At 36.1% G+C, this 13,638-nt stretch overlaps 1 protein-coding gene across 1 annotated transcript in view; it reads right to left on the reverse strand.

Moving 5' to 3' along the window:
- Nucleotides 1–3,012: 3,012 nt before the first annotated feature.
- LOC131860182 (uncharacterized protein At4g15970-like) overlaps nt 3,013–13,638 on the reverse strand; it is a 113,630-nt gene continuing 103,004 nt past the window's right edge. The window contains exons 3-4 of the mRNA XM_059214559.1: nt 3,944–4,291; nt 3,013–3,834 (exon numbers count right to left, since the gene is read on the reverse strand). Of these exons, the coding sequence (XP_059070542.1) occupies nt 3,340–3,834; nt 3,944–4,291 (843 nt within the window). The 3' untranslated portion in view covers nt 3,013–3,339. The remainder of the gene's footprint in view (nt 3,835–3,943; nt 4,292–13,638) is intronic.

A 13,638-nucleotide genomic window follows, 5' to 3' on the forward strand; every position in this document is an offset into this window, starting at 1 on the left:
CAAAACATAAATGTTTATTGGATGTACCTCTCAAATAGCTGAGAACCCATTTGACTGCATTCCAATTCTCCAAACCAGGATTAATCATATTCCTTCTTACAACTCCAACAACATGTGCAATATCCGACCCCTTATAGGGTCCAGGGGCAACACCCCTGGTGTACTCCCTATTGCGGTACATGGTGGGGCTGAGGGGCAGTGCCCCACGGGCCCCCAAACGACTTATTGTTTTATAAAGGCGTCGGGAGTTATTTTTCTATTGGCTGACATATTCTAGCCCTATTTTTGTAACCGACATAAGTCTTGATAAAATGGCTAAAGGGTTAGGGTTTTCTGTAGAGAATTTTATGTAGCATTTGCAATGGTATTGAGTTGCAAGAGATTGTTGGTTGTAATCTATTCGATTTGCTGGATAATAATATTGGACTCTATTTGGTGGATGTAGCCTGAGTTTGGGTGAACCACGTTAAAAATTGTCTCCTCACTGATATTATTTATGTATTTTTCATTCCTATGTTTAATATTTTTTTCATATAATTTATATTCTATGCGTGCGATTCCTAACATTTTCCATCATCCCTAACCAATCCCTCACATCCTTCTTCATTGTTAGACTCATTAGCCTACTAGGTATCGCTAAACTCTCATGCCTTATACTTATCAACTTGTTCAGGTTATGCATATATTTGAGTTTTGGGGGTCCTTGTGACACACACCTTCAAACTTCATCAAAGATTTCTCAAAATTTAGGAACTCTAAAATATTATACATTTTGGCTCTTTGTGGACCCTTGAATCCAACTAGTAATAGTATTAGAACATTCCTAAGTGTTAAAAATACATAATGTTTCAATCTCATTATATGCAAATATTCTAAACCTTTTCTTGATTATTAACTTAGGAGTTGTAATGAGCTTGAGAATTGTTATTCATGAAGGTAAACAAACCTAGGACTATGGTTGATTTTGGATATTCTCAAAAAAGTATTTTTATGACCAATAAACCATAATGCGAACACATTATAATGTACTCATATTATTGTCTCTAGAAGCCCAAAATATTTATATATATATAAAGTGGCCAACACTTTTTGGTCCACTATATTTGTACACTTATCCTTCAGGTTCCTTTAGTTGAAATGACTTCTTCATATTCACCTTCCAATCCCTTGAAAAGAGTAAGTGTGGTTCTTTAGCAGATCTATCCTCTTTTTTAACAAATGAATTTCTAGATTCGATACTTCCAAGAAAAATCCGACTCTCTCTAGTCAAGAGAACCGTTAACCATGGGAGTCAAGAGAAGAGAGGAGAGCGGAACTATCGACGTTGCCTCAATAGAATTAAAACACAAACTTGGATTTGTATTTTCCTTTTATCGCTTTGCCTTGTTTTGACTGTAAATTTCCCATCACAGGAAGACATATATTGTATATTAAAACCTACGAATTTTACAGATCTGCTAATGCGCTTGCCCTTGAAAACACCGAGGAATTTGATTTTAAGGGTGGACGTGGAGACAGGCGGTGATGTCACTCGGCCCTCCAAGGGAACCTTCTTCCTCATTATGTCATGAATTAATAGTAATTTTATATTTCATTTATATTAAAAAATTGAATATTTATTCTATTTATGATAGTTAAAAATTGATGTTTGATTACTGAAATAAATGAATTTTAAAAATAGATTTGTTTATCTAATCTCACATTTCATTCTTCTTTAAAAGAGTTCATATCATAAAAGTAATTTAAATGCTTCCAAAGTGCATAATTTATTTTTTAAACATACATAAAATATTTTTTATCATAGAAATGTCAAATAGCATATACATAGAACTTTCATGGATAGTTTGTATGGATTATTTTATACAATGAAAAAAGGTCGCAAAAACACATTTCATAATATTGATGTCCAATAATAAATAATTAATTTCTTGTAATAAGCAAGAAATGTCCTTAATCTTATAGTATTTACGAGAAATGATTTTTCAAAGATGTGTTAGAAATGATTTTTCAAAGAAGAGGGTATAAGGTGTAGGGTCTCAAGTTGAGGGTACATGGTATATGTTTGAGAGTATAGGGTTTAGTGTTTAGGGTTGAGGGCATATGATTTAGGATTGAGATTGAGGTTTAAGGCCTAGGTTTGATGTTATATGGTTTAGGGCCTAGGGTTTAAGGTTTATGATTGATGATGGAGGGTTGAGCATTGAGGATATAAGGATTAAATATTTTAAAAAATTAGTTTTTAGTGTTATATTATTAATGTCAGCTTTTAGATTTTAGCATATACTTTGAGGGTATAAGCTATAGGGTTTAGCATATAAACTTTAGGCAAAGGGTTGAAGGTATAGGATTTAGGGTACAAGGTATAAGGTTTAGGTTTAAGGGTATAGGGTTTAGAGTTAAGTGTAGAGGATTAAGAGTTTAGGTCATTTTGAAGACACTAGTGTGCAATTAGTTGTTCTTGTGTTAATTGTTTAACTAATGTAGTTTTGCACATTTTTCAATTTAAAATTTTTTATTAAATTTTTTTATAAATAATTTAAAAATTATACTTTAATTAGATATTTTGTTGGATGCATTAAAAGTATGTTTTTGAGTGACTCAACAAAGCCCATGTACCTACCTCATGAGATTTTAGCTTAATGTTGTTTAAAATCTCACAAAGATATATTTTTTCATGCTTTTTTGAAGCAAATCAAAATACTACTCTCCAGAATGATCCTTGATATATTTGTAGCTCTTTGTTGATTTTCACCTTTAATCTAAGAAAAGTATTTTCTTTGAATCCAATTTCAATTGAATTTCCTAACATACCTTTACTTATTTACCTTTCTTAAACTATGTTGTTGCATCTCTAAACAATATTATTTATTTATCTTGATCAAGATGATTTTGATCATCCCAAATTTGGAAAAATTATCTCGATCATGAGTCAAAATCAGATGCAAACAAGTATTTAAATTTGGTAGGTGGCAAAAAATCTGAAATTGGAAATTAACGAAAATAACCGTATACGAATGTTTTCACAAGAATCCCGCGAACCTAACCAACCGGAGACGATGTCCCCACCAGTTTTCCACTGTAAAGACATTTCTGTTTATTCCAGTTCAGGAAGTTATTGCAATATGATTTTTTCTTTTTTCAATTGTAAATGGAAAGAAACAAAATTAATGGTGAACGATGTCTCTGAATTTCAGGGACATTTGTTTTCCTTCTAATTTAGATGATTCCAAGCTAATGACACAGGAGTTATTTAGGATTTTCCTGAATTCCTTTAAATTAGGAACGCAGAAATTCCAGAAGAAACGAATGATGAGGCTACAACAGTCCGTTGAAAACGTTTCATCGTCGCCAGGAATGGCTACATGCGTTTGCAAATGTCCAGCGCACATCCTTGCCTTTACCTAGGTGTTCTTGTCGCTTAGATTTCTCCCAGTCGGAAAGAGTATTTCTCAAATCAATAAGCTTGGCCTTCAGACCTTTGCAACAGTTGGCATGCATGGTACAGACCGAATTCAGATCATTCGTTCGTTGACAGTAACCGCCAAAATATTTAGTATCAAGGAATTCGACTTCAAGTCCCCTGCTTCTGAACTCCTTCCATTTCAGTATGTTCAACACATCTTGCTCATTTTTACCTAAATAAACTTTCTTGGATTGATACCAAAACTTGAAAAACTCTACAGTCTTTTCATTGGAGTGAACATACATGAATCCTCCATTAGGCGAATTGTGCAGATCATCTGGTTTCCCTGTATAATAATCTGATGCTATTTGGAACTCTGCTCTGGATGAGAATTTTGTGAAGGGATCTCGAAACCACATAATATCAGCATCCTGCATAATAATATAATATCAATTATTCTGATGAAAAATTAAGGAACAGACATAAATTTTCTGTGCAATTTTACCAAACCCTTGACGAAAACCTAAAGACATATCTTACCGAGAAAAGGAAGTTATATCCTCGCTCCAAGACCTCTCCAAAAAAGAGAAGCCTTCTCCACATCATTTTCAAATAATCTTGAGTCATGTAAAGCTCTTCTCCCGAGAAATCGACTCCCTCTGTTTTCATCAGATAACAATGCGGATGTATTTCACGGCAGCGATTGAGCGCCTTCTCATCTACGGCAACAATCAACAAATTTTTCAACAACGCCTCTGTTCCGTTACCGATGTGGAAACTTTTCAGGAAAAAATCCAGCATGCTATTGTTCTGCGCCCACGCCGCGTTTAGAGTCGTGATCAGAACGGTTTTCTCCTGGTTTGCGGCTTTTGAAAGGCTTTCTTTTAGCTCGTCAGTAACATTGTGTGTGATTGAAGGTTTTGTCATTGATGGCAACCTTGCAATCCTATGGCACCGGCAAGACATTATACCGGCAAAGCATTATTCAAACAAGACAGTGCATCGGCATCAGCAAGATCAATCTACACCGGCACCGGCACAGAAGATGTAGACCGGCACAAAAGAGAACATGTATACTAGAATAGAGGCCGACAAGATTTTTGATATGTAATATTTTGTTTATTATTGTAAGCCGACTTGGTAAAATTGTAAAATGACTCTTGTATATAAAAGAGATCATTGTAGACATTTGTAGGATATGGATAGGAAGCATAAATAAATTATAAGTCAGACCTAATGTGCGAATTGTAGGTCAAGGGTATATGTAAAGAACAGAGCAAGAACCGGTACTGAATTTGGCATTGAAGATGCTATTATAAAGTAGTACAGATCATTGGATTTGCATAATCCTCTTTGTAAGTCAGTGTGACTTCTTATTGAGCAGTAAGCTCTAGGCAGTTGGCCTTCCTGCATGTGCAGGCCCCTATTGTAAGTAATATTCTCTTATTGGCCAGTAAGTGAATATTGTGGGTCACAAATCCCACCGAGGTTTTTCCCACACCAGGTTTCCTCGTTAAACATCTTGTGTTATGGTGTTCTTTTCATGTGGATGTTTTTGATTCTGTTATTTACATTAATTCTTGCATACTGGTATACTGTTACTTTATGTTATGCATATTCAGTTTTAAGAAAATTACATTACCGGTCAAATACTGATTCACCCCCCCCTCTCAGTATCTGTGGGAACCCTAACAGTTCTTAGATATACGGTTGCATAGGGCTTTTCATTAACTACAACCCTTTCTCCTTACACACCTTAGATCATCTTGGATCTATTTTTGGCCTACATAAATGATTTCTTATTTCCCTTTTAGTTGAGTTGATTGCACTCGAAAGTCTCTTAGGGATGGGTTATCTCGTTCTTGAGCTAGGTAGTTGCAGGTATGTTCTATCAAGAATGTCATTGATGCTCCCCATGCCCCATTCTTAGATTTTTTACTTCATATTTCATCCCGCTATTCTGGTCTTGCATGTTATTCACATGTTGATTGTTCTAGTCAAGTTTGGTGATGACCAGTACTTCTAAAGGGGTTTTACTAAGTTTAGATGATTCTCTACTTGGTGTTGTGGTGGGTTTCACCTCAGTGTAGGTGCCTTGTATTGTTGGGTCTTTTGGTTCCCATCCTACCTTATTATGAATCTAGGAAGATGTTTCCCTGGTGAAGCATTCTACCATGTCACAATCTACTAGTTTTTCTAGGGCAATTACATGGAAATGGGGGGCCAAAAGAGGGCCTTAAGTGGCCACTTTTTTCTGAAAAAGGGAACTAATGATCTTGGATGAGAAATTGAAGATAGCTACACTTAAAATTTGAAGATGCAACAATCGAACAAGAGTTGTATTGCTTTGAATCTACTTTTAAGCTATTATTATTATTTTTAAATGGTGGAGATTATTATTTATTGTGGTCTGCTAAAACATTAACTTCTTTTAATATTTCAAAAATCACTTTAGTGAAAAATTAGCTAACATAATGTAGTTTATATCTAATTCTTTGGCTAAATTTTTAATGAATATATGATTTTTTTACTAATTTTCAGTGTGAAAAATTCTAAAAAACTAAAAACTTGACAAGTAGACACCAAAATTTTATGAAAAATAATTGAAAATGACATTTAGACACCAAAATTTTATGAAAGTTAATTGAAAATAATTTTTTTGTTTTGTATAGAATAGAGTCTAGTTTCTAAAAATGTAATTTATTTGAAATTTTAATGAATGGTTAGAAATTGAAGTAAAAAATACCACACATTAGTTCTTGACAAAAATGAATACACTAACAAAAGAAATCAGTGAGAAAAACCTTAACATAATATAAACCTGTAAAAAATTATATGGTTAGAAAGCTAAGAGAGAACTTAAGACTATTGTGATATTTTCTTAACTTTTCATTGAAATACGTGCAAATTTCATGTACAATACATTTGACATTATGTCATTTTTTATAAAAATTTATCAAAAACATATCTTTGGTCATTGAGAAGTCAGTCCAAGCCTTTGGGTTGGATATCCAAGGAAATTATAAACCTAAGGTTTTGATTCTCCCAAAGAAGAATGTAGAGCAAGTATGGTATATTGCACTTGTATTACCATGCACCAAAAGTTTATCTTCAAAGAAATATGAGTGTGTTATAATGTGCTTATATTTCTATGAAGACAAAAACATTCTCTCTTCTCCCCTTCCACTCTTTATCTAGATCTTTGTTTGTCTCCCTCCCTTCCTCCCTCTCCTTGTGTCTCTCTCACTCCTCCCTACCTCTTTGTCCATCCTCCCCTCCTCTCTCTTAGTTTGTCTTTAAACCTTTATCTCTCTCTAGACCTAGGGTCTAGAGTTGAGGGTTGAGAGTATAGTATTTAGGGTTGATTGTATAGGGTTTAGGGTTAAGGATACAGAGTTTAGGGTTGAGGTTATAGGGTTTAGGGTTGAGGGTATAGAGTTTATAATTGAGGGCAAAGGGTTTAGGGTTGAGGTTTAAGACTGTAGCATTTAGAGTTGAGGGTATAGGGTGTAATTTTCAGGGTTAAGAGCATAAATTGTCTAGGTTTTGGGGTTGATGGTTGAGAGTATAGCATTTAGGGTTGAGGAGCTATGCTTATAGCATTTGGGTTTAAGGGTATAGGGTTTAAGTTTTATAATATAGGGTTTAGGGTTAAGAGTTGAGGGTATATGGTTTAGGATTAATGGTTGAGGGTATAGGGTTTATATGTTTAAGGGTCGAGGGTTGATGCTATACCGTTTATGGCCTAAGGTTAAGGGTAGAAGGTTTATATTTTAAGGACTAGGGTTGATGGTATAGGGTTTAGCATTTATGTCCTAGGTAATTTAGGGTACATAGGGTTTAGGGTTTAAGGGTTTAGGGTTTACAATTGATGATGGAAGGTTGAGCATTGAGGGTAGGGTTCATGATTGATGATGGAGGGTTGAACTTTAAGAGTGTAGAGTGTATGGTTAATGAAGGAGGATTGAACATTGAGGGCTTATGAATTATATTTAAATTTATATATTTTAGTGTAATAATATTATTAATATCAAGTTTAAATAGGCTTTAAAGTATAGATTTTAGAGTTTAGGGCCTATAGTTTAGTGTTTATGGCATGTGGTTGATAATGTAGGTTGACCATCGAGGGTTTAGGGATTAAATTTAATGTTTAGATTTTAGTGTTAAATTATTAATTTTAGGTTTTAGGGTTTATGGATGATAAGGGATGGTTTAACATTGAGGGATTACTAGGGATTGAATTTAATTGTTAGGTTCTAATGTTATATTATTAATGTCAAGTTCTAGGTTTTAGCATATAGGGTTGAGGGTGCATGTCCTAGTGTTTAGGGTTGATGGGTTACAGTTGGTGATGGAGGGTTGTAGGTCCATCCACCTATCTATCTCTCATCTCTCTCTCTCTCTCTCTCTCTCTCTCTCTCTCTCTCTCTCTCTCTCTCTCTCTCTCCTCTACCTCTCCCTCCTCTCTCCACTTCTCTCTATCTCACATATATCTCCCCTATCTACCTCTCTCTTCTATCCTCTTGCTACCTCTCCCTTCCTCATTGTTTGTCTACCACTCCCTCCCTCCCTACCTACCCCTTCCTCTTCTTATCTCTATCTCATGTCTCTATCTTTTTTCATTTCTCTTCTCTCTATCTCACCTCTCTCTATTTCTCTCCCCCTATCTACCCTCCCTCCCTTTACCTTAAAATTATTCACAATTTAGTGTCTTAGATTTAGGGTTGAATGTTTATGATGGAGGGTTAACATTGAGGGTTTAGGGGTTATATTTTTTTATTTAGGTTTTCATGTTAAATTATTAATGTTGGGTTTTAGGATTTAGCATATGGGTTTAGGTCCAAAGGTTTAGCATTTATCATTTTTAGGATTGATGATAAAGGGTGGATCATTGAGGGTTTAGGAATAAATTCAATTTTATAAGTTTTAGAGTTAAATTATAAATGCAAGTTTTCAGGGTTTAGCACATAAGCTTAGGGATTAGATATAAATTTTTAGGTTATAGTGTTATATTATTAATGTCAAGTATTAGGGTTTAGCATATAGATTTTAGTATTGAAGGTATATGGTTTAGGGCCTAGGGTTGAGGGTTGAGGGTATAAGGTGTAGGGTCTCAAGTTGAGGGTAGATGGTATATGTTTGAGAGTATAGGGTATAGGGTATAGGGTTTAGGGTTTACGGTTTAGGGCATATGATTTAGGATTGAGATTGAGGTTTAAGGCCTCAGTTTGATGTTATATGGTTCAGGGCCTAGGGTTTAAGGTTTATGATTGATGATGGAGGGTTGAGCATTGAGGATATAGGGATTAAATAATTAAAAAAATTAGTTTTTAGTGTTATATTATTAATGTTAGCTTTTAGATTTTAGCATATACATTGAGGGTATAAGCTATAGGGTTTAGTGTATAAACTTTAGACAAAGGGTTGAGGGTATATGATTTCTTAAAGGGGTCATATGAAACAATATGACCCCTTAGGATACAATATGACCCATAACGACACAATTTGGTGTCTTAAGGGGTCATATGGTGTCCTAAGGGGTCGTAGGACATAATATGACCCCTTAGGAGACCATAGGACTCATAACAACCCAATATGGTGTCATAAGGGTTCATATGTTGTCCTTAGGGGTAATATGGTGTCCCATGACCCCTTAGGACACCATATGACCCCTAACGATACCATATGGTGTCATAAGCGGTCATATGACCCACAACGACATCGTATGGAGTCATAAAGGGCCATATTGTGTCCTAAGGGGTCATATGGTGTCTTAAAGGGGTCATATGACACAATATGACCCCTTAGGACACAATATGACCCATAATGACACAATTTGGTGTCTTAAGGGGTCATATGGTGTCCTAAGGGGTCGTAGGAGACAATATGACCCTTAAGGACACCATAGGACACATAAAAACCCAATATGGTGTTGTAAGGGGTCGTATATTGTCCTTAGGGGTCATATGGTGTCTCATGACTCCTTAGGACACCATATGACCCCTAACGACACCATATGGTGTCATAAGGAGTCATATGACCCATAACGACACCGTATAAAGTCGTAAAGGGTCATATTATGTCCTAAGGGGTCATATGATGTCTTAAAGGGGTCATATAACACAATAAGACCTCTTAGGACAAAATATGACCCATAACGACACAATATGGTGTCTTAAGGGGTCATATGGTGTCCTAACAGGTCGTAGGACACAATATGACCCCTTAGGACACCATAGGACCCATAACAACCCAATATAGTGTCATAAGGGGTTGTATGTTTTCTTTAGGGGTCATATGGTGTTCCATGACCCCTTAGGACACCATATGACCCCTAACGACACCATATGGTGTCATAAGGGGTCATATGGCTCATAAGGAAACCTTATAGAGTTGTAAAGGGTCATATTGTGTCCTAAGGGGTCATATGATGTCTTAAAGGGGTCATATGACACAATATGACCCCTTGGGACATAATATGACCCATAACAACACAATTTGATGTCTTAAGGGGTCATATGGTGTCCTAAGGAGTCATAGGATACAATATGACCCCTTAGGACACCATAGGACCCATAACGACCCAATATGGTGTCATAAGGGGGCCATATGTTGTCCTTAGGGGTCATATGGTGTCCCATGACCCCTTAGGACACCATATAACCCCTAACAACACCATATGGAGTCATAAGGGGTCATAAGACCCATAATGACACCTTATAGAGTCGTAAAGGGTCATATTATGTCCTAAGGGGTCATATGGTATCTTAAAGGGGTCATATGACACAATATAACCCCTTAGGACATAATATGACCCATAACGACACAATTTGGTGTCTTAAGGGGTCATATGGTGTCCTAAGAGGTCGCAGGACATAATATGATCCCTTAGGACACCATAGGACCCATAACGATCCAATATGGTGTCATAAGGGGTCGTATGTTGTCCTTAGGGCTCATATGGTATCCCATGACCCCTTAGGAAACAATATGACCCATAACAACACAATTTGGTGTCTTAACGGGTCATATGGTGTCCTAAGGGGTTGTAGGACACAATATGACCCCTTAGAACACCATAGGACCCATAACTACCCAATATGGTTTCATAAGGCATCGTATGTTGTCCTTAGGGGTCATATGGTGTCCCATGACCCCTTAGGATGCCATATGACCCCTAACGACACCTAAACAAAACCATATGGTGTCATAAGGGGTCATATGACCCATAACGACATCGTATAGAGTTGTAAAGGGTCATATTTGTGTCTTAAGGGGTCATATGGTGTCTTAAAAGGGTCATATGAAACATATGACCCATTAGGACACAATATGACCTATAATGGCACAATTTGGTGTCTTAAGGGGTAATATGGTGTCCTAAGAGGTTGTAGGACACAATATGACCCCTTAGGATAGCATAGGACCCATAATGACCCATTATGGTGTCATAAGGGGTCATATGGTGTCTCATGACTCCTTAGGACACCATATGACCCCTAACGACCCCATATGGTGTCATAAGGGGTCATATGACCCATAACGACACTGTATAGAGTCGTAAAGGGTCATATTGTGTCCTAACGGGTCATATGGTGTCTTAAAGGTGTCATATGACACAATATGACCCCTTAGGATACAATATCACCCATAACGATACAATTTGGTGTCTTAAGGGGTTATATGGTGTCCTAAGGGGTCGTAGGACACAATATGTGTTGGCATTTTGATGATGTTTTGATTGTCATTGATAGACACACACTTTCTTGATGTATGAGTTATGCTCAATTGGTAATTGCTCCAACTGGTATTGTGGATTATTGAATGTATAGTCTTTAGACTATCGGTGTTTTGTAGAAAATGGTTTACTGTTCACAGATTGTATGAAGACCACAAGCGGTATGAAGAACCCAAACGGTATGAGGATCCCAAGCGATTCGAGGAGCTCAAGCGGTATGAAGGAACCAAGCGGTAGTTAAATTTTGCTCGGAACACTATGATCTACTAGTCTTCATTTTTGACAACCGGTAATCGATATATTGTATTAACCGGTATTACTTTGTGATGAGTTACCAATTGGTATTATTGTAATGTGTGATGAGTTATCATCCACTGACACTTTGGCGGTGTTTTTGTGTCATGTTACCAAATGTGTCTAGATACATTGAACCTAGGAACTTTTAGTCTAATCCTATTGGACCGACATGAAATCAGTTTCCTTTATAAGGACATCATGTTTAGGGTTTGCATGTGTGAGACATAGAAGAGAAAAGGTTATGTGCTATCATTGAAGAGAAGATTAGGTCTATGTGAAGAGATAGAGTGTGGAGATATTGAAGACTGAAGTAATGCTGAAATGCATTAACAAGGAGCTATCAAGGATCTAATTAAACAGACTGTGCTATTAGCTAGATCATTCACCTATTGATTACTCACATCTTTGACAAGTTTAGAGCCCTTAACTGGGTAGGCTCAGCAAAGCCTTTGTAAATCCTCTAATAAGGTGGTTCACAACTGTGGATCTGACATCCTTTAACAAGGTAGTCTTTAATAAGACTTATCTCCTAATAGAGATCTAGATTCCTAACAGGATATGTTCTGGTGAAGAACATTGTATGACCCTAATCGGACTGACCTTAACCGGTCTGGTTTCTATTCTGCAGATAGTTACTTGTGATTTTTTGCTCACCGTGGTTTTTCCCATTTGGGTTTCCACGTCAAATATCTTGTGTTATGGTGATTGTACTCTTGTGGGTGAATGTTGTGTTTTCTATTTGGTTTGCATTTATCTTAACCAGTTTATTAGTGAATTTGCTATACCGGTTATCTGCTAAACTATTTAAAAGTTTGTTTACAGTATTTTTTGGCATACTAATTCACCCCCCCTCTTAGTATTCATCAATTGGTATCAGAGCCAACCTTGCTATAAGTTTAACCACTTGGAAGGAGATATCGGGAAATACAGTGTGAGGGAACTTACTCATCATCTCACTCAGACTGAGAGAGCCTATGATGAGCTTGTAGACACTAAAAAATAATTATTTTAATTATTTTTAATTCCTCACATAATTAATTAATTAATTATGTTAATTAAAATTCTTCTCAATATTAATTAAATATAATTAATATTGTCACTATAGCATATGATTGATTTATTTAATAAATCAATCCCTTTCTTTATTCTTCTAAAAAAATCAAATCCTCACAAATCTTCCTCTTAGCTAATTAATTTCAATTAATTAGTTAACCTACATGATTCCTAAAAGTCATCTTCTTAATTCATCATTAACCTAATAAATTCTTCTAGAAACTCCCTAAACTCACTTAACATTATTCTTCTAATTTTTTATTCCCTCCACTCATTCTCTCTCCTAGTCAAATTCTCCTACAAATATAAATCCCACCTATCATTTCCTCTAATCCCCCTCCTAATGAGTCGTTAATGGCTAATCATCATGATTAGCCACAAAGTCAACTCTTTGTCTTTTCATCCAGCCACTAGCCTTAAATACTCTTTTTCTAGATGAATGTAAGATTTTCGAAATCTCAAATTCCTCTAGGTATTTCCCTCTCCCAAGGAATTTTTAATTCCTTTTTATTCTTCTAATCCCCATAATATCTGTTTTTGGAGAATTTTTAATTCCTCCAATGCATCTTGTAGAGTGTGGAGATGCAAAATGCCTTTAAGGCATATTTCTTGGTCTCCACACCCTCTCTTGGACCTTGTGTGAGTTCACAAGTAAATCTTAGCCCTTCATCTCGAATTCATCCTAGCCATCCGTTTTCCTCTCCTCTTCCTATTAAATAGGGTTCCATCCCTTCATTCAAAACATCTCGAAATCCAGTAGGTTTCTGCTGCCCTTTTGAGCCCAGGAAATCATCTTGGCAACTTGATCATCTCATTCTTATCATTTTTAAAATCCATTCCATTTGTGCACAACATTGGAGAGCCATCTACATCCATCAATCAAAGGAGCACATCAAGTGGAGCATTATCAAGGGGTGCCTTCACTTTATCAAGCTCAATCCGAAGGAGAAGGTAAAATAGCAAGGTGAAATGGTCTTTTAATGATATTTTAGCATTCAGCATGTTTATTTCATTTTTTTTTTTCACCATATCTTCTTTATCTTGACTCCATTTTCCTCCAAACTTCACCAGATTCTCCACATTGCCATTTTCCACATTTTCTTCCTTGGGGGCCTTATCTCAAAAATCCACTTTTTAAAGCCCAAAA

The sequence above is a fragment of the Cryptomeria japonica genome, chromosome 11 (genome assembly GCF_030272615.1).
Source record: "Cryptomeria japonica chromosome 11, Sugi_1.0, whole genome shotgun sequence".
In the NCBI taxonomy this organism is placed as follows: Eukaryota; Viridiplantae; Streptophyta; class Pinopsida; order Cupressales; family Cupressaceae; genus Cryptomeria; species Cryptomeria japonica.